The sequence below is a fragment of the Bemisia tabaci genome, chromosome 7, assembly GCF_918797505.1.
Source record: "Bemisia tabaci chromosome 7, PGI_BMITA_v3".
Classification (NCBI taxonomy): domain Eukaryota; kingdom Metazoa; phylum Arthropoda; class Insecta; order Hemiptera; family Aleyrodidae; genus Bemisia; species Bemisia tabaci.
In genome coordinates this window covers 20,873,724-20,901,692 of record NC_092799.1, presented here as the reverse complement: position 1 = coordinate 20,901,692, position 27,969 = coordinate 20,873,724, and the positions used below count along the sequence as shown (strand labels likewise).

The window sequence follows — 27,969 nt, the reverse complement described above, 5'->3', positions numbered from 1 at the left end:
TTATAGCTTTTCCTAATTCCCAAATGATCGACAAACTACGAATTCCAATGCTATTAGGTCTCAATTTTTCATACGTGCTGCTAAAAATAGTCGAAAGAAGTTGAATAATAATGCGCTTAATAATGAAGCACGGAAGCCGTTCAGACTAAAATCGATCAGTAACACTAAAGCGTTCGGTTTCAATTTTTCATGCGTGTGACTGGAAATAGTCCGAAGATCAATAACCATTCTATGTTAGTTATTCTGAACCTAGACGTCCAATTCCCGAACGCTCGACTAGCAACGCTTTTGGACGCTGTTAGATCTCAATTTTTCTTGCGTGCGGCCGAAAATAGTCCGAAGATCTATAATTGGTCGATGGAAGCTTTCCCAATCACGAACACCTAATTCCCAGTGAGATATTAAAGCCCGAAATAGGATCTATCATGTTGTGTTCGCGCGAAAGGGATGCGAGGGCAGGTCGTGCGGTTTGAACTTGGGCGGGATCGCGATCGGGGACGGGGCGGAGGGGAGTTGAGCCGATGAATAAAATATTCCGTCCATGTCGTCTGACGCCTGGCAGGAGTGCCGATGCAACCCGCCGAGCGAGTCATTCATTGACTCGATTTGAGGCCGCGGCAAAGTGCAAGTGCTCCGTCTTCATGCCGCCGCCACCTCGCCGTGCGGTGGGAGAGGTTATGGGCGCCTAGATGCCGCACTGGAAAAAAAAAACACATTGGATCTAGAGAATCAAGAGTATTTTTTCTTGTCGGTTTATTCAAGAGTCTGGACTCTCGATACGATGTATTTTTTTTCTAGTGTTCCAAATGTGACTCAATTGGTTTCCTCGTGAAATTTTCTTCCAGAATCACTCTGATAAATTTAAAATATGACGAAATAAACATCAAAATTTGAAGTTTTAGTCAAAAATGTAATATTCGACCTCTCTAGTTGACTCGATCTACTGGGTGTCGATCCGAACTGGAAAAAAAAACCACATTGGATCTGGAGTCCAGACTCTTGAAAACACCGACAAGAAAAAATAGTCTTGATTCGATCAGATTTTTGCTTGAATCGAAAGGAATTCCGCTCAAATTAAGAGGTTTGGTTCTTGATTTAAGCAAAAATCCGATTGAATCAAGAGTATTTTTCTTGTCGATGTTTTTAAGAGTCTGGACTCCAGGTCCAATGTGGTTTTTTTTCAGTGAACCTAAAAGTTTTGTATAAACGGAGTCATGAGCATATAAAGATTCCAAACCGTCCGACCTCTCCTACTGAGTACTGACTCGATCCTCTATGAGACATAGATGGATTTTTGAGCCGGCCAATTAGAGCACCTATGTTCTGCCGTGATAAGGAAAAACGCCATATGAGCATTCGAGAGTTGCCAAATTTCTTCCAATAAAATGTTAAGTTTCGAGGAGAGTTATGAATATTTCCTCTTAAAATGTTCAGATACTGTGGTTTAAATTGTGAATGAAATCCTGTAAGCAATAGTGAGGCAAACATCCACAAGTTTTCCTGGAATTTCGTTTTTCATCGAAGGAAATTTGGCAATGCCCGAAGGCTCATACGGTGTTTTTCCTAACAAAAAGAGCCGCACGAACAATAAATGAGAAGCCGAGTGACGGAAACTGTGTAACACAGCGCACAAAGATACGTGGTTTTGTACTTTGGCCAGAAAGAAAAGCTGCCTCGCTCAATAAAATGCCACTTTGACAAAGAGTAGTAGCCTCATGGGTTGAACGATAAATATCTTACCGGTCCGTTTTTACGGTATTGCATTGCGGTGTCGGGAAAATATGGACGTTTTTATGCTAAAAGGAACTATGTGCATACGTATTGTGTGGAACATAGTTCCATTTAGCATAAATACGTCCACATGATTATTTCTATCCGCACCATTTGACAGGATTGCCCGGCTTTGATCTGGTCAAAGACGGATGGAGCTGGTCGCGTGCAAGGTGCAACTACCGCCAAGCCCTTTCGTGTTACGGGAAACAGCCGCAAGTGCATTGCTGTATGAGCCGTGGTTAGCACATGTTCTAACAGGTCTCGAGGCTCAACCCAGACTGCACTTACGTCTTTCTTCCGTAACGCGGCCGAGTCGCGCGCCGTTGTCATCACCACGATCGTTGCGCTACTGTGCGTTGAGCGACAAGTGGAGGAAATGTAACGCAAGTTGGCACGCGCGGAATATTTTACCGTGCATCCATCCATCAGCATGTACACTGCCGTGGTAAGGAAAAACGCATTACGAGCCTTCAGGTGTTGCCAAATTTCTCCTGGCAAATCACTAATTTTCAGAAAAATTTTTGAACATTTTTCTTCCAATTTCTCGGATAATTTTGTTCGGAATTAGTTCAAAAGTGTCTGAAAATTTCAAGGGGAAATATTCATAATATTCCTCAAATTTGAACTTTTCCTCGAAGGAAATTTGGCAACTCTGGAATGTTCATACGGCGTTTTTCCTTAGCACGGCAGTACTCACAGTCGCAGCGTATTTAGAAAGCTGGCTTTGCTTTGCGTGTCACTATCGCAGGGAAGATAAGCGGGGTGAATTTTAAAAAGGAAAGCTCGTGTCAAGGGGTGAGAGTTAGAGGGGTTTTAATTGCATTGCAACTTCGCAGAGTTTCATTTAGTAGTTTATTAAATTAGTCGAGAACGGTCGGACATTTTCTTTAGAATTTTTTTTTTTTTTTTTTAGTTGTCATCCACGTTAAGCGTACATCCGTTAATGAATGAAAGTATTAATTTGTCAGGTGAATAACTAGAAAAATGCATCTCGCGTGTTTTTATGTATCAATAAAATGAAAAGAAATATGCCGAAAGAGCAAGATTTGAAATTTTTTCAAATTTCATCAATGCCATTCCAAGTTTGCCAAATTGACTCAAACAATTAATTCATTTCACAAATATGTACTTAAGCAATTTTTATCCAAAATTTTCCTGATTTTTGCGAGAAATCTCAGAAAGAATCAGTAAAATTTTCAGTTAGGAACGCCCAAGATTCTCCTTGTCAAGGATCAATTTACGGGAGGATTAGCAACATTGAAATTGAGTTACGTTCTTTCGTAAGGGAAACGACGAATTGCATGGAGGTACTGAAAAGTACTGAATTCTCTGTTGAGGAGGTACTGAATTTCTTGGGAGTGGACTGAAAAAGTACTGATTTTTGGCCAGCCTGTATTAGTAGACACCCAGGTGGTACAATTTAGGGTTTTAACTTGGGCGTGATATTGTCTCTGTAAAAAGCCATAGATTTTCGAAGACAATTTGACAACTTGGAAGTTTCGCGACATTACGTTGTTATAATTTACACGGGCGTTGGGTGTCAGGAAGTCGGATTCTGCATGACCCACCCTTCGTCCTACCCCCACCTCTCCATCGGTCGTGTATTTAATCCTCATTCGCTACAGGCGGTTTCACACCAACACTCCCCACATGTAATTAGCATTTGCAATATGCAAGTTCCCTTTGGCTGCGCGAAGCTGGAAAATGCATTTGTCTCTGATTGATGAAAAATGTAACTTCGAGTGGAAGAATAATCAGCTCAGGATTGCCACAATCAAATGGGAAATGTCAGGGAATTTTAAAAAGCCAGGGAAAGCCTGGAATTGTCAGGGAAAATATTGTCAAGTCACTTTTATTTGCTTTCTAGATTAGGCTTGGCGTTTCAGACAAATATTTTGCGTGATAACTATCCGAAATTATGTATTTTTAACCATCTGGCATACCTTCAAGTGTCAGGGAATTTTACCAAAACGTGACAGGGAAATCAGGGAAATGTCAGGGAATTTCATTTTCTTCATTCTGTAGCAACCCACTCACTTGCAATTATCACCATCAAGAAACACTACTTTTCTTCCACGTAACTCCAACTTTGCGCGTTGTTCGTAACGCTTTGATGCAACTAAACCACCTCGACGGATGTCCGTGTTGCATACACGAAAAACTGAAGGCGTTTTAGATTTGCTCTGTTTCTCAGCCGACGGAAGCCGCTTTGCGCTTTGTTCGTAACGCCTTGATGCAACTAAACCACCTCGACGGATGTCCGTGTTGCATATACGAAGAACTAAAGGCGCGCTGCCTTGTGTCCCCTACAAAAATTTTTTATTCACAAATTTTCCTAAGATTTCGTGATTTTTCGAAGGGAAGGCAACACCTGGTGGCTCATACGGCGTTCTTGCAAAAAATGTTCAAACACTACCAAACCAACTTTTCACTTTGAACAACATCGAATGAAGCTTCATCATTTCGAACGGTGCGAACACGTTAACGGGAGACCGACTCACCGCCGCGCCGCCTTCCATTCGCTCGCGGTTATTAAAAGTTTCCGATTGTCACTTGAAATCCGCCGGTTGCCTCATTACGGAACTCTGGTTGCATCAATCTCCCGGAACTTTATTCAATTATCCCAGTGCGGAGGATCTCCACTCAGCCAATTAGCAAGCTCCCGCTCCGCGCCTTAAAGGTTGTTCCGTTTCCAGAGTTCCCTGTCCCAATCCCGGATCCCGGAACGCGAGAGTGGAGCGGAATTAGTTCCGACGCAAAGGCGGTCCGCGATTGAAACGTTGTTCCGTTTCCAGAGTTCCCTGTCCCAATCCCGGATCCCGGAACGCGAGAGCGGAGCGGAATTAGTCCCGACGCAAAGGCAAAGGCGGTCCGCGATCGATGGCTTCAATCATGTTCCGGGGGGCACTAATAATTCATTTGTTGCCAGATTCCCCCGCTTTGTAGTTCTATTTCCATCCTCCGCCTCCGCGAATAATTGAACTGTTTGTCTTTCTCCTCCGGGAGTCGTGATGAATGAGCAACTCCAAGGCTTAAGTTCGGCGTTTTGGCCCTTGAGAAATGAACTGTTCCGTCGCCGAAAACGATGCGGAAAGTTTGAATATTGTTCAGCAAACCAGCGGACTGATTGTTGAAATTGGTAGACAAAGCGACATACAAAGAAGACAAACAGAAATGAGAGGTATCTTATTGGTGGAAACGGATGGTTGTAATGACGAAAGAGTATTAGAGATGTATTAGAGTACATAGAGGCAACCAAAAAGAGACCCTTTAGTTAGTCAATCGTTGTCTATCTTACACTGGAAAAAAGTCGCTTGGATCTAGAGTCCCGACTCTTAAAGATATTGACAAGAAAAAACACTCTTGACTCAATCGGACTTTTTGCTTGAATCAAAAGGAAATCCGTCTAAATCAAGAGGTTCAGCTCTTCGATTCAAGGAAAAATCTGATTAAATCTAGAGTATTTTTTCCTGTCAATGTTAATAAGAATCTAGACTCTAGATCCAAGAGACTTTTTCTTCAAGTGTAGTCTATAACAACAAACTTTTTCCACCAATAGGATCGCTCAAGTTTCCGTTTGTCTTCTTTATCTATGGCTTTGTCCATCACTTTCAACAATCAGCTTGCAGTTGTATATACATTGAGCCTTTTAGATAATAAAAAAGAGTTAGGAAAAAAAATCTATGTGCTTCAGTGTGGGAGCCTTAACATAAGTGTATTAGGTAGAAATGTCGGTGAAATCGGAAGAAAGAGAAACACAAAATGGTGGAGATCAAACATCAGGAGATTGAAATGAAGGAGAAAAGGAGGATGAGGAAGAAGAGAAAGAGAAAGAGAAAGTAGAAGAAGCAGTTAAGGGAACAAGAGAAAGTTGATATAGAATAAAGACGGTAGAATAAGAGAGAAATAGTACGAGAAAGAAAGGGGCAATCAAGAAGAAAAAGGATATGAAGAGGAAAACGAAAGTAAAGAAAACTGCACAAAAGAAGATTTTGTTCTTTTACTCTTCATATCCTTCCCCCTCTTTATCCTGTTTCTCATTATTTTGTATCTTCTTCTCCTCCACCTTCTCCTATACTTCCTCCACCTCTCTAATTGACCCGAGCCACTGTGCGACGGTCCCGATTGAAACGGGAGTTTTATGTTTATATTTATTCCAAAGGAAAACACACTATTTTCATGTCTATGAATATTGATACTATTGTGAAAACTGATAGTGTCGAAAATATCACGAGCGATTGTAAGCTGGCTCGAAAATTTTCCGCTGAAGCGGCGCTACCGCAGCCGTTAAGTGATCGCCTCAGTGAGCCGTTTAATACTCATGTTTGCCTAGTTCTCTAATTCATACTCGCGGGACTGGGAGCAGGGAGCTATAGTCATATTTTAGCAGCTCTCGCGAGAGTCACTTTTCGCTGTACTCGTCCGCTTTACGCTCCGGATGCTGCAATGCTTCATTCACCAATACTTCCGTCTGCCATGCTAAGGGAAAACACCGTATGAGCCTTCAGGCGTTGCCAAATTTTTCCTCGCAAATCACTAATTGGATTGCATTTTACAAAAAGGAACCACTAGCATTGCAATGATGCTAAGATTGTGCAACCTCATCTTTTGCAATAAAATTGCGGAAATCGTGAAAAACTATGAAATTTAGATGGTAATTTTTGTCTTAAATTTACAGTTTTTAGCGAGTAAAATAGAAACTATTAATGGATAATCGGGTTTTTCCTCCAAGTCAAAAGAAGTTGCACCATCTTCGCAACATTGCAATGCTAGTGGTTCCTTTTTGCAAAATGCAATCCAATTTTCAGGAGAATTTTTGAATATTTTTCTGCCATTTTTTTAGATAATGTTCTTCGTAATTTGATCGAAATTGTCTGAAAATTCAAGGAGAAATATTCGTATTTTTCCCCAAAAATAAACATTTCATCGAAGGAAATTTGGCAACTCTCGAATGTTCATACGGTGTTTTCACATTCCTCAGCACGGTAGAATAGGGCATCCTGCACACTGTATGACGTTGGAATGACGCCATATTCGAATTTTCGGGTCAAAGGCTCCGGTATTTATTATATCAATTTGCCCACGTGATTTCCTTTTCTTGTATACAGGGTTATTCAAAAGTTACACACCACTGGCCATAACTTTAGTTCTAATTATGATATCGATTTGCGGTTTGTGGCGTCCTTCCTCATATCGAAGGGGAAACTTTTTGAGGTACTTTTCAGTTCTTCACCCCCCCAGGGGGAGGGGAAGCGGGGGGCAACTCAAAAATTTCAAATGGCAACCCCCATCATGTGATACATCGTTAGAAAGAGCATGAAAAAAGAAAATTTTTGGCGCAAGCCGGAAGTCAATCTGACCCCCCTGTCAAAAGTTAGGGGGGTCCAAAGGTTATTTAGGGGGTCCGTACCTTCATTTTTTAGAGTAGCTTCGGCGGCTCTTGGACATACCGTTTCTCTTTTCAAAGAGTCCCCGAATACTCCAAGTCTGATACCGAAGTCTTCATACTGCCCCCGGGCCACCACAGCCCCCCCGTAGGGGGGGATGGGCCTGTTACAAAGAAATATTGCATTAAAATGCGAAAAGTCACAGAAGAGCTTCAAACTTAGCATCAAATCCGAGTGGAACTTCTTGCCAATGTTAACGCAAACGCAGCCTGCGACTTTAAAGTGAGTTTTCAAAACTCTTAGCCCCCTGCCCCCCCTCATTTTTGGTTGCAGAGCGGGTAAAAACCGGGAAATTCACTACAAATAATGCCCGAAACTAAGGTCCAACTTGAGGAGGACCCTCGAAACGTTGCGATCAGTCGGAGCATTGAAATACAAGGACTGCCACCCCCTTAAAGTACAGAAACATCCAAAACACCCCCACTGCCCCCCTCATTTTTCGTTGCGGAGCGGGTAAAAACCGGGAAAATCGCCAGAAATGATGCCCGAAACCACTGTAGAACTTGACGAGAACCCTTGAAACGTTGCGCTCAGTCGGAGAACTGCAACACAGGAACTGCCGCCCTTTTTAAGGACGGAGAGATCCATATAACCCCCGCTCTCCCCCTCTTTTTTCGTTGCAGAGCTGGTAAGAACCAGGGCATCATTTCTGGCGATTTTCCCGGTTTTTACCCGCTCCGCAACGAAAAATGAGGGTGGCAGCGGGGGTGTTTTGGATGTTTCCGTACTTTAAGGGGGTGGCAGTCCTTGTATTTCAATGCTCCGACTGATCGCAACGTTTCGAGGGTCCTCCTCAAGTTGGACCTTAGTTTCAGGCATTATTTGTAGTGAATTTCCCGGTTTTTACCCGCTCTGCGACCAAAAATGAGGGGGGGCAGGGGGCTAAGAGTTTTGAAAACTCACTTGAAAGTCGCAGGCTGCGTTTGCGTTAACATTGGCAAGAAGTTCCACTCGGATTTGATGCTAAGTTTGAAGCTCTTCTGTGACTTTTCGCATTTTAATGCAATATTTCTTTGTAACAGGCCCATCCCCCCCTACGGGGGGGCTGTGGTGGCCCGGGGGCAGGATGAAGACTTCGGTATCAGACTTGGAGTATTCGAGGACTCTTTGAAAAGAGAAACGGTATGTCCAAGAGCCGCCGAAGCTACTCTAAAAAATGAAGGTACGGACCCCCTAAATAACCTTTGGACCCCCCTAACTTTTGACAGGGGGTTCAGATTGACTTCCGGCTTGCGCCAAAAATTTTCTTTTTTCATGCTCTTTCTAACGATGTATCACATGATGGGGGTTGCCATTTGAAATTTTTGAGTTGCCCCCTGCCCCCCCTCCCCCTGGGGGGGTGAAGAACTGAAAAGTACCTCAAAAAGTTTCCCCTTCGATATGAGGAAGGACGCCACAAACCGCAAATCGATATCATAATTAGAACTAAAGTTATGGCCAGTGGTGTGTAACTTTTGAATAACCCTGTATCTAAAATAGCGGTCATTCGATGCTTTATCTGAAATTGGATCTATATTCCTGGAATTTTCCTTCGAAAGAACTTTACTAACCTTGCGATTTAAATGTAGTTGGTAGATTGTTTTCGATTGTCTTAGCTTTCTGCATTTCACACGTGGACTGCAGCAAGCCAAAAAAAACAAACTTTTTGGCCTCTTTTAGGAACAAGTTTGCTAGTTGTCTTGCTGGTAAACTAAAAAAAGGAGTTCCTTGTTACGTTTAGATAGTTCATATGAATTTATGGCAGCGCTCTCACATCATATGAACAATGGACGCTTTTATATTCTTGTATTAAATTCAAATCTTCAATAATTGGACTGCATTTTGCAGTTTAGAACTACAATACTCAGCTCAGTTAAAAAACAACGAGTACATTCCTTTCCACACACACTTTATTAGGCACATGAGTATTTTTACGGATGGGCTAGAAATTGTAGTTTTTAATTGCAAAATGTAGTCCAATCCATCTTCAATTCGTAATTTAATCTTGATATATTCACGAAAAAAGTATTTAACGGAGTCCCGCAGGACCTTGTCTTCTCATATTTCTCCTTTTTTTTTAATATCACTTCATGAGATTTTATCATAGCCGCTCGTTTTTTCCTGCATCATAAACTTTAAATAACGTGGAGCTTCTTGCTTCTTATTACTTCATAAATTTCAATACACGTTTTACAAGTAGAGCAACTTACCCTTGAAAAATCAATAAGCCTCTTTGTTGGCTGTTCAGATTCTTACTTATTATTACTTGTTAAATCTCGCACAATGCTCCACAAGCAGAGTATTTTCTCCTGGAAAAATCCCTTTTTTCAGCTGTTCCCATAAAATCCTTGCCTCCACGGGACTTGAAAACGTCCCGTAGAGGCGGGGAAAAATCCCACTCACGAAGTCGGGAAAAATATTGAGATAAGCAATACTTTGCCTAGTATATACCAAGTACGGTCCCTGTCCCCTTGGAGACATTTCGAAAACCAACTGAGAGAGGAAGAAGAAGCGAAAGCGAAAAGTGCGATATTTTGTAGTTTACTCGATCGTTGTTTGTTTGAAGAAAATAATTTCTTTAGCTGTTAATAGTGTTCAATTTGTATGTTTGTCCCAGTTTAGTGCTCGATTTTTGCTAATGTATATCTTTCCACGCTTACTCGTCGCAGGAACGTAAGAGCCCCGTCCCGTGGAGACAGGGTAACAATTTTTCATGAAAAATAAAATATTGAAATTTCACGTGGAATATATTCCATGAAATTTCAGAAATGTATGAAAGTTATTGAAAAATATCGGTTCCTTTTCATGTTTCGCAAAATGTAAAAATTGTAACTTTCCTCTATTTTTGTGTGTTTGAGTGCGGGTTGCATACTCTAGCCGCTGAAAACTATGAAATATTTCACGGGATTTTCCGATCTTTCATATTTTTCATTTCACCCGTGCTTCCCTCCGTGGAAATGGTAAGCGGGAACAATCCTAGAAGTTCCTCTCCTGGGTTTTGAACTTGAGAGAAATCCCATGAAAACGTCCCGTGGAGACTAGAGTACCTGTATGGACAGATCGCTTCATAGAGGGCTTAGGGCCCAAAAGTGCAGTCACCCTTCTAACCAACTTCTAACGCACAAAATTTCACTGCCAGTCTGCAGATTCCAATTCCAACTAAGGTGGCTAAGATTGTACATAAATGAGCGTTCTTCCGCAAAATTGAGTAAATTTATGCAAAAACTAAGTCAAATACGTGCTTTATAAACGATGGTTCGTAACAATTATTGTATTAGTAAAGTGCTCTGGATAATTGAAATTCATAGGTTGGCTGCATTTCTGGGCCCTAACTTTATTCGCGGAGACATCGGTGAAGGCCTGATGGATTTTCGGAGTTCCACATCTGTCTTTACTCTCGCTATACAGGTACTCTAGTGGAGACAAGGCCGTACTTAAAGAAAGGATGACTTCCCTGTGGCAACATAGCAGTGTCTGCATATCATTTTTGCGCCGCGTGACGTAGTAGCGGATAATACATCATTAAAGCGAACATCCGACAGGCTTTGATTACACTTTTACCCAATCCACAACTGATTTCCATATTTCACTCGAGGAGCACCTGTCTTTCACCCTCTCGTCAGAAATTCTCAATTTAACCTCCTCGACCGCTTTCCACCCCGTGTTATTTTTTATCCCCCGCTCGTGCCCCTCGGTTGAGCAGAAAATCAAATTCTCACCCCTGTCCCCGCCGCCCCTCACGCGGGAAGCGGAGCGGCAAATCCTCATTTCCTTTGACTACACCCTTTTATTAGCCTAATGCATTTTGTTCCGACTCTCTTCCCTTGCGGCCAACTGACCTTGTTTTTTTTCCTCTCGCACCGCGCCTTGATGTCACTTCCAGCGTCGCCTCAGGTTCCCATTTCATCTTCATCCCTTTCTCATGCTCCAATCACTTTTATCGCTAGTTCCGAGTTGACGTACAGCCAACCTTTACTTACATCCTGTGATAGACAAATTTCCCGGTTTTTTTTCCGGGGGAGGGATTTCTTCGAATTCATTTCTTTTCGCGAGCTATTTGTGAATGAACTGGATCGAGTCTAGCAATTTCGCAAAGTGGGTCAAGTCAATTGGAGAGGTGGGACATGAAATTTTCGACTAAACCTGCAAATGTTGATGTTTATTTCGTCTTATTTTAAATCTTAAAGAGTGTCTTTGGAAGAAAATTTCACGAGGAAACCGGTGGAACCACTTTTAGAACCTCAAAGTTTTGTATGATTATAAGCGTTTAAAGTCTCCACATTTTGTCCGACCTCTCGTAATGACTCGATCCACTGTGTGGCGTGGCGTACTTTGCGATTTGTCGATTGATTTGCCATTTAACCCTGTGGAAAAGGATCGATAGATAGTGTATTCGCAACGAACACCTCAATGATTGATTCTTTATCATAGCTTCCAAAGGAGAAAAATCGATAATCGATCATTCACGCCTCGCGATTGGAGTTCAGCAGAAAGGAACTGATTGTGAGTTTTTTTGGAAAAAGGTGCTTGCGTGATGTAGATTTTTTTTTCTACTGAAGAAAAATTTTCACTTCGGAACTTCAATTTCAGTGAACTACAGGAACTTTGTTTGTTTAATGCTTATATCTGACCATAAAAGTCAACTTTTTGCAGATGTCATATTTTTACGTAAAGCTACTTTTTGCTCTATTCCTGGGGGGGGGGGGGGGGGTCTTTGAAGTTTGAGGCGACTGTTAACAACAATCCCTAGCGACAGATAATAGCTACTGATAATAGTCACTGATAACAGATACTAATAACAGTCGTTGATAACGTCACCTGAGGGTTCCATTCATGACGTCATGTCATTTAGGTATACCTAGGCCTAGAAATTTTTGCCGTAAATCGAAATTCAGACTTAGACATTTTTCGCCTTTTTTAGCCTGGTTCATTTGCCATTTTCCACATGGTTCAATTTATGATATCATTCACAGCGGCATTAGAACTACATCTTTCTCTTCGACTGGGTTTTTTTTCTTTTAGTTTTTTATCAGTTTTAAATAACTTAGTTCCATCCTTCTTCTGAATACTAAAAGAACTAAGTGCCAAGTGAGTGCTAAACGAATTTAGACTTTGGAACCAATCGCACAGTACATCGCATATCGCTTCTTTAAACGACTAACCTCTTGCGCCGGAAAACTCGATTAGTTTTTCCATACTCGACGGAAATCGTAGTCGAATGTCAATGCCATGCTGTAGCTTACTTATTAATTTTTTGCCTCCGGATGAACAGTTTATCTTGCATTTAAAGCGAACAATCTCCATTTAATATTGAAAAACGCGAACATCCTGTGTATCGTTCCTCTGTTCTGCCGTGCTAAGGGAAAACGCCCAAACAATCATTTGCACGTTGTCAAATTTTCTCTCTGAATATATTGGTTTTTGAGAAAAATTATGAATGTTTCTACCTACTTGAACTTTTCAGATACTCTCAGATACATCCCGAGAAAAATCATGCGAAAAATACGTTCAAGTTTCCTCGAAAATTCGGGTTTTATTTAAGAAAAGTCGTCAACCCAACGGGTTGATAATTGAAATCGATTGACAAAGAGATAGACAAAGAAGATATAGGGAGTGTAGAGCGATCCTGTTGGTTGAAATGGGTGGTTCCCATGGATTAAGGGAAAAAATGATGGTCTAACTAAAGGGTCTCTCATGGATTGTCGTTGGTTAGTCCATTATACCTCCTTTATCCATTGCAACCACCCACTTTCACGAGTAGGATCCCTCTATATCTCTTTTGTCATGTTAGTCCATACCTTTATCTATGCAGGGTCGGATGAAGAGGGTGGCCACATGGGCCGCGGCCCATGGCGGCAAATTTTGCAATTTTTTTAAATGTAGGTATAAAAAAAATGGGATTCAGAAAAAAAAAAAATATCAATGAGAAAAGGGGACAAAATATATCTTTCCTGAGGGTATAGTAATTTATAATTTTGTTGTTTTTCGGTGATACAAGAGACAGCATCTTTAATTAGTCGAGTTAAGAGAGGGACTAAACACGCAATTTTGCCTGGAGCTCAGCGCCGAGAGGAATGATGACGAGGACTTGAGATGAAAAGGAGAAACCCTCGGCGCGGCGGTCGGCATGTAACACATATTAGCGCCTACAAGATTGCATGAATACTTTACGCATTGCGTCAGACACAGTGCGGTCAGCAGCGGTCGGCGTGAAACGCATAGCGCCTACAAGACTGTAGGAATACTTCCCGCATTGCGCCAAATACAGTGCGGAGCGGCGGCGGAAGTTAAACGTATCAAACCACATTTATGTTTGTTCTTTCTTAATTTTTTCGTTCAATGCTTATAAATGGAAGGCCTTGTCCACAAAGAGATAGGTTTACGGGACGTAACTTTCGCGCAAAGTTCCGTGAACTTTTGCTAGTAGTGTTGACAGGGCTTTCGCAAAAAATGTGTCTAACACGAGTAAACGCATTTTATGCACCCCGCTGCCTCCGGCACGTTCACTTGATGGTTTTATTGATGTTTCAAAATGAAGGAGAAGGGAGCGGCAAAATGGCGGCCCATGGGCGGCAAGTGGGTAAATCCGGCCCTGTGTCTGTGCATTTCAATAACCGGCCCACAGAAAGATTCATACGGCATTTTTCTTCATTACGGCGGAATCGAAGGACTTTTTTTTTATGAACAATCTGGCAAAACAATTAATCCCGAGCTCCACAATATGAGACTTCATTTCTCGCTAGCTTCTCATGTCCGTCCGGATGTCGAGAGCTCTAGTGTTTCTCCGCGCGCCTTTATCAAGTCGGCTCTTGTCTCCTTTCAAGCGCGTCTCTTGCCCCATTTCCACTCCTTTTTTCACCATTTTTTCCCTCCGGTTTTCTTTTTTTTATCACGAGTTGGGTTTTCCGACCGTAGGCGTGGAAATCCGCTCCAAGGTCGGACTCCGGCGTGTAACTCAACTTGATCTTGACATTATCTCTGCAGCAGCCCTCTCCGAGCCGTGCTCCCGTGCACTTGAAGTCTGGCGCAATTAATTAGTCAAACAAGCGACCGCCCCCCTCCCCGCCTCGTGGCTCATCGCGCGGTGTATTGTCCAAAACAATTCAATTTCCTCGACCTCCAGCCCGAGATCTGCCGCGCTTAGGAAAAACGCCGTAAGAGCATTCGAATGTTGCCGAATTTCCCCTCGGAAAATATCTATTTTTGAAGAAAGTTATGAATATTTCTCCCTGAGATTTTCAGACTTTTTAAATAAAATTTCGAACAAAATCCTCCGAAAAATCAGAGGAGGAATATTTATAAACTTTCCTGAAAATTCGTCGTTTTTCGGATGAAATTTGGCAACACCTGATGGTTCATACGGCGTTTTTCCTTAGTGCGACAGAGAAGTGCCCGTGCCAATTCTGTGTTCACCGAGGATTAAGGGCGTACCTGGGAAAAGGAAGATAGGAATGAAAACAAGCGGACTGCTCTCTGGACGTATATTCAGCTCGTATACAAGGAAAACGCCGCACAGTGGAAGAAGTCAATGTGAGTTTTTGGATTTCGTTAGGAAATTCCCAATAAACCCCACCTTTGCCAATGAAAAAACTTCAAAGTTCAGAAATGGTTCCTCTGATTTTGCCGCAGAATGTCCTTTACCATGAGCCCCTCACATTTTATAATGTCGTAGAAGTAAAATCAAAATTCGAAATTTTAGCCAAAAATTTTGAAAGCTCGTCTTATTGTGCGCCGTGTGAACATCTAGACGTTCCTAAATTTTTTCCGATGAAACACGAACTCTCTGAAAACTTGTTGACATTTTTTCCTAACAATTTCACGGAATTTCACTCGTAATTTAATCTGTAATTTATGATAATGATAGAGAAAAAGAGGCTCTCGCTACCTTTCTCCAAATGAATGTTTTCATCGTGATGATGGGTTCATACCATAATCACAATGTAACACCGTTTGTGCTAGATTTCATTTCAACTTTTTTCTGATTTATTTTACACTTTTACCGGTTGATAATGGTGCCCTAGGGCACCGAAACGTCACAATGAATTATATATTTTTAGCCTTGTTTCCACTTTTCGTTGTTTTACATTCTACTCTTCCGTTTTGGGCTGTTTTCGTTGCTTTGTTTTCTCTTACTTTTTGTAGAGGAATCAACTTACAGAAATGTTCAGGCGAGTGTGCGCATTTGACAATATAACAAGCTAGTTTTAGGAAACAGTAATGAAAGAGAAACGTTGAACGCAACGGTTTTCGGATGAAAAAGTGCGCTTATTAAAATTTTTACGATACAACTCGGAAGAGCTACATTATTTTCAGCGCAGTTCTCTTTTTCAAACAGTGGACGATGATCACTTCGACCCTTATTCCTTACTTTACTTCTCCAAGTTCACGCGGTAGGTTAACAACAATTTATTGTGAAGCGTCGAGAATATGAACCGCACACGCGAAGAAACATGAGTACGGAGTGTAGTGGGTTTCGTGTAAAATAATTTTCCTCAGAATATTTTTCCCAGTCCAATTTTCACAGAGGAAAGCCGCCTGTCAGCACACGCTCTGTTCGAATTGTTTCCATTAATTTCCGGCACCTTACCCAGTTCCTCATTGTTTATCGCTTGGGATATGAAACTTGCATTTGGTCCCGTTTCGCTCGTTGGTTTTTTTCTCATTCACAATACTGAGTGAATGCGGATCCAGAGCTTTACACGTTAGCGTAGCATTTTTATTGTTCTATCATTATTCATCTTTTAATTGAATATTCCCCAGTTTTTATATTGCTGTCAACAGTGTGATTGTCCTCTCCGTCGAACGCCGTAATCGGTGCCAAGTTTTCGAGTAAAATTCACCGAGGAGAGATCAGACTATCGCGCGTGCTAAGGAAAAACACCGTATGAACTTTTGGATGTTGCCAATTTTCCTCCGAAAATATATTAATTTTTAAGAAGATTCTGAATATTTTTACCTGGAATTTTCAGGTAATAGGTCACTAAACCATGAAAGGTTTTTGACCTGCGAATACATTGTTTCTAAGGCAAATGACGCGTGGAACACGATGCGCACATGAAAAACGCGGAAAAGTAGTGCACTGAACCCGAAAAATACACAGTTTTAAAAGCGCAACTTTTCCGCAAATTTAAAACTTCTCGATTTTGCGCCGAGTCGAATGATGTCAACCGGCACTAATCAAAAGCGAGCACAGGCCTCTACGACTTCCGTCGAATGTCTTTCTCTTCCTCCTTTAGGAAAACAACAGGAATGTCGAAACTATGTTTTCAGAATCAGAAGAATCAAATCTCATTCATGTTATTTGCAGTAAAATAGCAACAATTTCGCATTGCATTAAGTTTTATCTCAACAAACATCAGTGGAAAATGAGAGAAGATAGCGAGTTGACCGCTGCAGTCCTTCACTGGTATTATTTTTCCGTCATTCCGGCGCGTTTCATATTCCCTCGAGTCTTTGGACTTTTTAAAAGCGGGCTTGTCCAGAATTTTGACCATAAGAATACGCAATAAATCTCCAAGTAATCTCCTTACCTGGGACATTTAAACTATTAAATTAAAAACACAAGATTTAGTGACCCATTCAGGTTGAATTACGAAAAAATTTCTCTGAAAATCGGACGGAAAAAATTAAAAAATCAATGTTTTATCAGAGGACATTAGGCAACACCTGAAAGCTCATCCGACAATTGTTTATTGCCCGACAGTATTACTGGCAACCGTGCTTTTCGCCTGGCAGCTTTTCACGCGTCAAAAGCATTCATCGCCGCCATCGTCGCGAAACTTATGGCTGGAAGAATTTTGGCCCGGCCGCAATTATTTCGCTCTTAATTTGCCCCGGACCCCGAATCACTCGCCGAAACTCGATGGGGTGAAGCTGGGCCAATTAATTCAAAAGTCACTTTTGCGTCTACGCAAAGTGAAGGTGCTGAAATGTGCACGGGCGACACCGGAGAGGACGCTGAAATGCACATTACCCGCGCCCCGCTTTTGTATCCTCGGTTGCGTTTTCCGGAACGTCATGATTGATGATATTCATCGCTCAGTCTTGGCTGAATATGAGCACTTTGGGTCTTTGCTTCTGAACGTTATGCCAGTCACTTAACTGTTGCGTGAACGTTCCTTGGCTGCCAGTGTTCGCCGAGAACGTTGGAAGGATCGTGGATGGTGGGTGGTCGTTGATTTCTGTAACATCGTTGTTTTCCGGACGAAGGAAAGTAACTTAACTCCAAGTTTGCAATATCGACTCGAATAATTGGACGTATTTATGGCATAACAGAGAAACAACTTAAGACGGGACTAAGGCCGCAAATAATAAAGAGAAACACATAAAATGAAATAAGAAACCCGGGACGTTTCGCAGGGATCACACCCGCATTTTCAGCCGGCAAAACAAGAAAAATTAAATGAGAAGACACCGTGAGCCTCACCGTTGTTATTGTGAGACTCAAAGTTTGAGTCAAGTTGAGTTGTTTAAGTCTCAAAATAACAACGGTGAGGCTCACAGTGTCCTTTCTTTTAATTTTTCTTGTTTTGCAAATGCGGGTGTGATCCCTGCGAAACGTCCCGGGTTTCTTATTTCATTTTATGTGTTTCTTTTTATTATTTGCGGCCTTAGTCCCGTTTTAAGTTGTTTCTCTGTTAATATTTGTGTCCGATTAAGTTGTTTTTTTTTATGGCAAAAGGACCTAAAGACGGGTGGAAACGATGGGGTATGCTTGTTAGAGCTGCCTAAGAAACACTGCAAAAGCGGCGTAGTTCCTTTTGGTGGAAAGGAAAAGGGGGATTTCACATTAAATCAGACGGAAATAAGCACCAAAATATGAAGAATCTAATTTTCGGTGCCTGTACGGTTTCCTTTTATTTTATTTTTGTTTTTTTTTAAGGTAACATTTTATTAGATTGTTACAACTTGGAATGGGACCGACAATGACCCCGCCCGAAAGGAGGAGAATAACTCCCTATTTACAATTAATTATTCTAATGGTTGGTGGCAGTGGCGTGGCGTGAAGGATCGATTATCGATATTTCCTTATTTGAAGCTGTAATAAAGAATCGATTATTAAGAAGTTCGTTGCGAACACCTTGATACTCGATCATTTTCCATAGATTTAAATGGCAGATCAATCGATATATCGCAAAGCACGCCACGCCACTGGTTGGGGGATGACGAAACCACCATCACACCTTACTCAAATTAATTTACTAACATTTTTCAGGTTTTTTTTTTTTTTTTTTTTTTTTTTTTTTTTTTTTTAATATGTAAGGTCTCATGTCTGGATAGGTTTCTCCCTTGTCCCTCCCCCAATTTTTTTATTCTATCTCAGTGCGAACATAGAAAGTTTGGAACGTAGAAATATATTGTGAGCTATATGCTCGTCTGTCATCGACTTGTTTTTCTTGAAGGTGATTGTATTTCTTTTTGATCCTGCATGATTCTAGTATGTATTGTTTCATCTAAAGTTGTGAAATTACATTCTACTAATACTTGATTGCGGTTAACAGGAAACAACAGCAAAGACGAATACAGTAACAACACTAACCATAGCTACTATTCAGTTCAGTCTTTCTGGGGTACGTTACAAAAGGTTTCGTCTTGTATCCATACGATCACCAGCAGTTGAAAAGCCTTACTCCACAGTTGACATATTGGCATAAGCACGCTTAGCCTTTAGATGAAAGTTAATTACTAATGGTAATTTCAGTTAACGCTATGCGCATTGGAGCTCTTAATTTTGTTTTTCGAGCACCGTAATTTGAACCTCGTAGCTTACTCCAGCTCGGACATCAGCTTTAAATCTATTCTAATCATGAATCCATCGTAAACATGAAAACTTCATCCAAAATATCATTCTCGTAATGTCGACTTGATATCGTTTCGTATATTTGTACTTCCTGGACCCCGTGTACAATTTTTGAAAATTCATCTTCATCTTTATAGATGTAAACAAAATGTCTCTTCTTACCCTATTTGTATCTCTTTCCTTTGCAAAACATCTTTACCTCCGTGTCCAAGTCCTAAAAAATTTCAGCCGTATGTATTTCAAAGTATTTGCTTAGTTTCAAGACTATGGTAGTAACTGAACCACCTTTGGCTTTTTAGCACTTGAATTCAACTTTCCAATTGCGATTTTGTACTGATTGTAGGCCAATGAGATTTTTTACAACTTTCTCTCTCTCTTTCCTCCGCAATAAACAAAGTATATCTTGACCTTTATCGAAAATATTGTATACTTTCTTCTTCTGCCTAATTCTGATTCATCACCAATTACGGCACAGTATGCCTCGCATCCAACACCCACTAAACATTTTTTTCCACAAGGAAAAAAAAAATGTTATTTTATTGCTCCACACTTCACGTCAAACTTCACGATGCCTACTTTCCATACCTAGTTATTTGCATTAGGTACTGTTGTCATTCTCACAGGTTCAATTCCGTCGACCTGCGTAAGTAACCACGCCACTTTCATCTCAAAATCAATTCAAACGCCAAGTTTCTACGTCCAAGATCAACAGATGTATCGCTCATTCAAAATCAATTCAAACGCCAAGTTTTTACGTCCAAAATCAACAGATATATCGCTCATCGAAAAACAGGTCGCACAACAATACACGCATGTTCGATGAGCGATTGGAAGATCCTGCGAATTATTATCAAGATAGACAGTAATTTTTGATACAAATATTTTAACTCTGGTGTAGGCGGTGATGTATTCCAGAAACTGAAGGCGCCTTTGACTGGTGACAACAGTTCGGCGTCCATTGCAACTTACCTTAGCTGATAAAATAAACCTGCATCTCCCCGTCATTTCTTTGAAGACTTAAGTAAGAATCTACCAAAATACAGAACATTCGCGAGAACATTTGCAAATAATGTAAACCGTTTCCAGTAAGGTTTTTTTTTTTTAATTTTTGAGAGACGACACTTCATGAATGTTCGATAAGCGATTGGAAGGTCCTATTTTTTATTATCAAGATGCACAATGATTTTTGATACAACTATTTTAACTCCGGTGTGGGCTGTGAAGTATCACAGAAACTGAAGGCGTCTTCGACTGGTGACAACACTTCGTCGCAGTGTACACATTGGTCCTCTGTTTCATTTGATAATTTTTTCGTTACGGAAATACTGCGTTTTCCTACAAATTTTAATGTGTGAGCACTTGAGCAGTGACCTTCCAACATGACTTGATATCGCCATTCGAACTTTTCTCAATGCGTTTCCGCGGGAAATCCCGAGTGATAATTTGGCCGGAAAGTGGCGATATTCAGTAGGATAATCGGAAAAGCGGAAGTTTTAGCTGTAGCCGCTCCCAGATTCGGTGACTACAACAGCTGCCGTCTCGATAAGCCGCAAATTGCTTCGCTCCCGTAAGTGCTATTTTATTGAGGGATCGCTGGCGCACCTGTTTAAGCTGGAGCCGCGTCCTCGATCCGATAAAACGTAAGCGCAGACGTTGCAGAACGCCATTACATTACATCATTTTTATGCGATGATCTTCGCAAGAAGTGTCGCATAATGCATGGAAATCCGGAGCGGAACTTGTAGAGACGATCGAGGGACACCTATTTCCCTTGTATCCTTTCCACAAGTGCGATGCAGGGCTTCAGTTGTGCACGTTCGCTCTTGATGCATGGAATCTCGAACAAATTCCTCTCAGAGACACGGGGTCGTGATCAAAAAGGTTCACCGAATCAGTGCTGCCATTTCCCACCGACAATCCCAAATTTCCCAGAATGAATTCCGAATTTCGGAACTTTTCCCAGAATCTCAGAAATGCCCATAATTTTCATCTATTTTCTCGGCATTTTAGGGGTTTTCATCAGTTTGATCGATTATTTGATCAAATTTGATGATATTGATACGGTGCTGCCATTTCGTGGAGTTGATTCCAAATTCCGGAACTTTTCCCAGAATCTTCGAAATGCCCATAATTTTCATCTATTTTATCGGAATTTTAGGCTAGCCTTTCATCAGTTTGACCGATTATCTAATCAAATTTCATGATTTTTGATGAGATTTGACGATCTTCGGAACCAAATCCGGACGTACTTTGGAATCTCTACCCGGAACTTTCGAAAAAATTAGAATTTTTCTCGGAACTTTAGGAAATGGGAATTAATTCTAGGAACCCCGGCACCTTCTGTATAATAAAATGGCAACACTGCACCGAGTACATTGCGGAGGCAGGCTCATATGGTTTACATTGCGATGAGAGTAGATTTAGGAGGGATTTCAACGCGGAATCCGACAAAAAGCAATTTTCATGAGCTTGGAGTAAATGCTCACAGAGTAACTTTTTTGATTGATCTGTGTATCCTGCGAGTGCAGCATATTACGAGTGAAGCAGAAGCTTTTCGGAGAAAGCGGCTTTTACATCGGCTCTATTGTATTGCTTCTCAGAATTTCTTATTCCGGTGAAATGATTTCGTTAAATTGAACTCAAAGGCTGGTAAAACTTTCAAAGTTGTTCAACCCTCTCTAACTGCAATTTCAACCTATTCGGTTTAGCCAAGGATGAGAGTCATTTGAAAAAACAACTGAAAATATGACCCAAGTTGTGGAATTATGGGCATTTGCAATGAAAATCGACCGGAATGCGCAATCAACTGTAAAATTACTAGTGATTCTAGCTCAATAATCTCCCCTCAAAAAGTTGGCCAGGCAAGAGCACTGCATACATTTTATGATTGTTGTCATTCTTTGGTTGAATAAAATTAAGGAATGCTTCATGCGGTGATTTCCAAAAATCGGTAGGGAAGGAGAGGAGGGGGCGTATATATAGTAGGAAAATTCTTAAAGAAAACATTTGGAAAGTCGCCAAGAGAAGAAAAAAATGAAAAATCAGGTGTTCATACTGTCGCGAGGTATTCTTTTTTCTCCTGGCTTTTTGCATTTTGAGTGCTTCGTTGAGAAAAGTGCCGTGTTTCCAACCTTGGTAATAATGACTTTTTTCCCCTCTCTTGTGAGGGTTTAGGGAACTTAGGCATAAATATAATCAAGGGTATGCTTTTCATGGAAAAATCAAAGAATTCTCAAATTTTGCCACACCCGAAACCCTGTAAATTTCTGCATTAGAACATAGGGCTCCTATACTTAGCATAAGCCGCGTAAATTCACATTATTCCTCGCTTCATCAGTTCGTTAAGCGCTCAAATATTTGCATATTCCCTGAGCGTTTCGTGCTGAGACTAGTTTCAGGAGAGCCACCCGTTCCAAGAAAGGGTCTTTCAAGTCAAATATTTGTCAAGGCACCACGAAAAGTGCAACTTTGGTCGTCTAACTTAGCGTGTAACTTTCTAAATTATCAATTTTCCAGGCGCTGCACCGTAACTCTCAATTGTCTGATTTGCGGAGGAACGGAAGGGCTCCATCCTGCTGTCGGGCTGGAACCGGGCTGAAACTAGCGCGGAACTCCGTCAGAGTCGAGACTTGAGAGCGGAAGCTCGCAGAATATTCATAACCTAATTCCAATTTTAACACTTTCTTCAGCGCCACAGCAGCACCGTCTCAGCTTTTCTTCTCGTTCCTCCCACCCTCCTTCGTCGAAGCTAACGTTGTCAATCCGGCAGAATCTTCGTCTCATCAACAAAAGAGCTATTTTAAGTATTTAACCCCCCCCCCCCTCCTCTTCAGTCAATTTGCGGCTCAACAATACCCCGCTTTGTGAAAATGCTGCTTCGTGATGGTATAAAACTTGGCTCTTTTTTTAAAAATGTATAAAGAGATTATACAGCGAGTAGTTGAAAATCGTCTTTTAACTAACAAGTGGTTGTCGTCCTTTTCTGGAAGGAAAATAAACAGATGAAGGCGACTATTTTTTAAAAATATCCTACATCCTTTTGCGCGTAATACTCGTCGTTTAAAGTTTTCTCTTTCGTGAACTTTTGATCTTCATCCGCCAGAATTTTTGCATTGCAATGGGACATAAAGAAAAAGAACCTGAATTTTTCCCACACAATCTCTGTAACTTGCTCCTTTTTTCTTTTCGCAACAGAAGTGTTTGTTTTTCCCTTCATTTATAGGATAGAAAGGATGAGATACGTCTCCCAACAAGAAGTGCGTCATTTTGCAAAATATCATGAGTTCAGCCCCCCCCCCCCCTCCCTGAAATGGAGTATCTTCTGGAAATGGTAAAGATTTTCAATAGGCTAGCACTAAGTTGTTTCTAACTGACTTTTCCTCTCAATCCTAAATTTTCAAAAGGATTCAAATGAGCCCTGGCAACCAAGTGCCGAGTAAGCCGTTAATTTCAAACGTATCAATCTAACCTTTCGTGTCGGTGTCATGCTCAAAATCCGATGAGCTTTTGTTACCCGCTTGATTTATTCATTTGACCTCCCCCCTCCTCACTTCGCTCCGCCCTCTCTTTGTTTTCAGAACTGATTCACTTGGCTCTCCTGTTTAAATGGGATGCGTTTTCACTCCTTATCAGGCCGGGAAACGCGGAGCGAATGTAGGTCTCGAAAGCGGGAACATCATAGCATTTTCCCGAAAGGTCAACCCGGTGATTAATGGCATTTGCAAGAGTTATTATCGCGGAGTCACTGTGTCAAAACGAATATTATTCATGATTATCTCCGGGCGACACTCACAATAATTAGCCGAACGCAAACGGAAGTTGCGATCGAATTTGAAGTGCTTGAGCCAAAAAAGTGAGAAATGAGCTCAACGATCAATGATCAAACCTCAACAATTTCACTGAATTTTCTCTGTGCTGCCGATAAAATTCAGTAAAATTTTCAGATTCAATCTACGGTTTCTCTGTAAAAAAATAAAATGGCGGCGGAAATTTTTAAACGTCGCATGGCGCTTGTGATTCTTTGGCTTTTTTTAAAACTTGCGGTTAAGGTACATTGTTTTTGAAAGGCGGAATGGTATGGGATGATGGACCATGCCGCTAAGCTTACTTGGCCAAGTCGAGAATATGCAAATCAAAATCAAGTGCGCTTCACTTGCGAACTCTCGTCGAGTTTCAAGAGGCCCAAGCCTAAGTGTTCTCGGCTTATAATCTCCGAGTCTAGCGTGTGCTAAATTTGGAAGCATCTCTTTAATATCAACTCTTTATTAGAAGAGCTCAGTGGAAATTAACGTGAAACTTTTTAAACGCGTTTTTAAACCAACATCATCATCATCGTTTCATCTCATCTCATTCGCGGTCTGCTGGTTGTCCGCCTGTCAGTGGGAGCGCCTTCAATTTTTTGATATGCAACTCTGACAGCTTTTGAGCACGAATAGTTGCATTCAAGCGTTATATCACTTCCATCGCGTCGTATCCTTTCATAACTAAGGCACCTTCATCTCCGATCTTAAACTCGATGACTTTATCTTTTATTTCAACCCATGTAATTACATCAAGTCGTGTAAGTCAAGGAAAATTTCAAAAGATACTATAAAATTAATAATTTTATTTTAAATTCTGGAGAGGCACACTGTAAAAAAAGTAAGGAAACATTCGCTATAAGTCCACTTGATTTTGTACTCAGTGATACTGTTTAGTGAAAGTAACCAGAATTATAGTAGAATTCACCAGAGCTCCAGCGAAACTTACGAACTCATGGTATATGCCATAATAGAGTCTGATGCTCATTACCAATGTCTGAGTATGGTAAAATCTACCTTATTTTTTTCCAGTGTAGTTCTTTTTTAAAATCGTCTACATCTCGTTTTTCCCCGAATAAATGGATTACTTTTTGCAATTCGGAACTACTAAACCAGGCTCAGTTTAGTAAGGACATATGTACCATTAGTTTCCTTCATGCACATGGGGGTTTTTACGGATGGGCTAGAAATTTTAGTTCCTAATTGCAAAATGTAGTCCAAATGTTACTCAACGTCTGCATTAGCCGGATGCTGTATCATGTCCAATGTTCATGCTTTATTATGTTTTGGAGGAGAGACGAAACTTCATCCCAGAAATGATCATTAAACATAATGCAGCGCTTCTCCCCTGAAAAAAACATGAAATATTCATGTAATATTCAAGCGATATTTCCTACTTTTCTTAAGGACTCGTGGAGATTAATTTGAAAAATTCGCAACCATTTTTACGACTCAATGATCCGTTTTTGGCGTTAATGAAAGTTCTCGCCATTTTCTCATTTCCTCTTTCTCATTTCTATCAAGGTGACGGCGGAAAGTATCCATCTTTAAGCGCAAAGCCCCATGGTGCCCTGTAATGAAGAAGGAAAGTCATTAACGCAAGTCCAACGGACTCGGGTCTTGTAGGTTGGGAGCTCGTTATTATTTGGTGGGATTAAGCATTAGGGTCACCGGGTCAAATATAAATGGGGAGTTTTGTGAAAACCACGTATATGTCCAATACAGTAGCATAGGACTCCCAAAATATCCATGGTTAAAGTCAAGAAATGGTTATCTCCGATTGTGACATTGCGAACGTCTGCTCAAGTTGTACTTTTTTTTAAAAGAAAAGCTAACCAGCTTTTTATCGCAAACTTTTCTGTAACTTTCTTTTTTTCTTACAATATATTTACAAAAAATCTCAGACGGATATTTCAGCTTATTTTCTTTCAAAAGATAAAGCTTGCTGAAAGGTTTCGAAACGTTGTAATGTAGATGAACATTGTTCAATTCTAGCCGTCGATGTGTCTTAAAGGAGACGCACCAAAAATGGAAAGACGTAGAAGAAAATGATCAGGAGGAAGAGGACGGAAAAGAAGAAAAAGAAAATAAAAATAGGCGGATGATAGAAAAAAGGAGGATGAAGAATGAGGAGAGGATGAAGAAGGAGAAGAGATAAAAGAGGTTATAGAAGAAGGAAAATGGTAAAAAAACAAAAGCACGTACCTCCATTGTGGTTTTTCAAAATTTCCGCCCATACGATATTTTTTTTTTTTTTTTTTTTTTTTTTTTTTTTTTTTTTTTTTTTTTTTAGAAACAAGCCAGCTTTGAAGCTCGAAATATGTTCAGAATATTCTGCCATCAGAGGAGAAAAATCAAGGAAATTTTCAAGAAATTACGTTGATTAGCTTTCCGAAGGAGATTTAAAGTACAACAGGAAGGAAGTTTGCAACGTTGCAAACCAAGATATGTGTTTTATGTGTTTCACCGTTGATTTGTTTGAAGTCGTGCTTTGCAAGTTCGTCAAACGCAAGCCGTCTTAAAGCCCGCCAAAAACACAATCCCGTCTCTGGGAATCCAGAAAAAAATCGACAACCCTGCCAGCGCAGCATTCTCCTCTGTGATCTCTCTAGTTGCCTCTCATATCGCACTCATTTCCCACTCTTATTCTTTCTTTTCCGAACCACCCCCCCCCCCTCTAACGAGATTGGAGGCTGCACGACCGGTATCCGTATAATCTCCGCGGCTCCTGTTCGAACCTCATCCCTCTGACGTCATTCGCAATTCTCCGCCCAGAGCGGGAAAGCTCGGCTATTGGTAACGCCGAAACTCCCCTTCAAAGCGACCCATTTTCTCGCGAGCCTGAGCTTTCGGCCGATCGAAAGAAAATGAAAGGTCGAGGAGGGAAAGCGATCTGCCGGGAGATTTGATGCAGTAACCTATTTCCGAGCTACGCGACTCGAACTCGACGTCAGCGAGGATTTCAGTCTTGGAGGATTTCAGCCGATGAGCCGCCAGGACGTGAGGGGCATCAGTGACGGGTCGTTAGTGATCGATGATCGATATTTCCACATTTGAAACTGTGGTAAAGAATCGATTATTAAGGTGTTTGTTGCGAACATTCTGTTTATCGATCTTTTTACGTAGGTTTAAATGGCAGATTAATCGATGTATCGCAAATTCCGCCAGGCACACCACGCCACTGAAAGGCATATCGAGAGGATTGCCGAGCCGAGGCGTGAATGATCGATTATCGATATTTTCCCATTTGAAGCTATGGTAAATAATCGATTATTAAGATTTTCGTTGTGAACATTCTGTTAATCGATCCTTTTACATAGGTTTAAATGGCAGATCAATCGATGTATCGCAAATCAGTCCACGCCACTGAGGAGCATGTCGAGAGGTTTGCTGAGCCGAGGCGTGAATGATCGATTATCGATTTTTCCCCATTTGAGGCTACGGTAAAAAATCGATTATTAAGATTTTCGTTGTGAACATTCTGTTAATCGATCCTTTTACATAGGTTTAAATGGCAGATCAATCGATATATCGCAAAGCACGCCACGCTACATGTCGAGAGGATTGCCGAGCCGTGCTTAACCTTGGCGTCAAACACACTCGTATCTTATCGGCGTCTGTTTACCGAGAAATCTCGGCTAATACACTCTTTAACCGCGGGCTTCGGAGTTTCGGGGGGGGGGGGGGAGCTAGAGATCTTTCCGCAAAGCTAACTTACGCGCAAAGAGCGCTGGTTTTCTTTGAGGGTGTTTTAGTTTCGGTTTTAGAATTAAGACTGGAAACTGATGAAAAAGTTTCGTGCTCGTGGAACTAGTCCAAAGATGTTTGGCGAACTTTTGAAAGTTATGACAGTGATGCTAAATGCCAATTTTCAATGAGTCTAAGGCCTTGTCGACACGTGTAGGCGTAGAATTCCTGGAACTTTGGCGGAAAAAGTTATAGTTGAGTTATAAGTTAATCCGCCTGCGCACAAAAAAGGGGCGAAAAATTATGCGCAGCCGAAAGTTCCGCGTACCGCTACTCGTGTAGACATAGCCTTACCCATTCGCTTAAAATTTACTGTGGTACGGAAACTACTCACTGTAGTTATTTTTGAAATAAGGCCAATATCTTATTTTTGTCCCGCAGCCCTCTTCCTCCTAATTTTGGCATACTCCAAAAACTTTAAATA

General features: G+C 41.1%; 1 protein-coding gene across 2 annotated transcripts in view; it reads left to right on the top strand.

The window, feature by feature from the left end:
- LOC109029606 (solute carrier family 66 member 2) overlaps window positions 1–27,969 on the top strand; it is a 130,437-nt gene that overhangs the window by 62,953 nt on the left and 39,515 nt on the right. The window contains exon 4 of one of the 2 annotated variants that reach the window (XM_019040127.2): window positions 18,701–18,769. The exons of the other annotated variant lie outside the window; for it this stretch is intronic. Within the exon in view, the coding sequence (XP_018895672.1) occupies window positions 18,701–18,769 (69 nt within the window). The remainder of the gene's footprint in view (window positions 1–18,700; window positions 18,770–27,969) is intronic. 2 annotated transcript variants of the gene reach the window in all.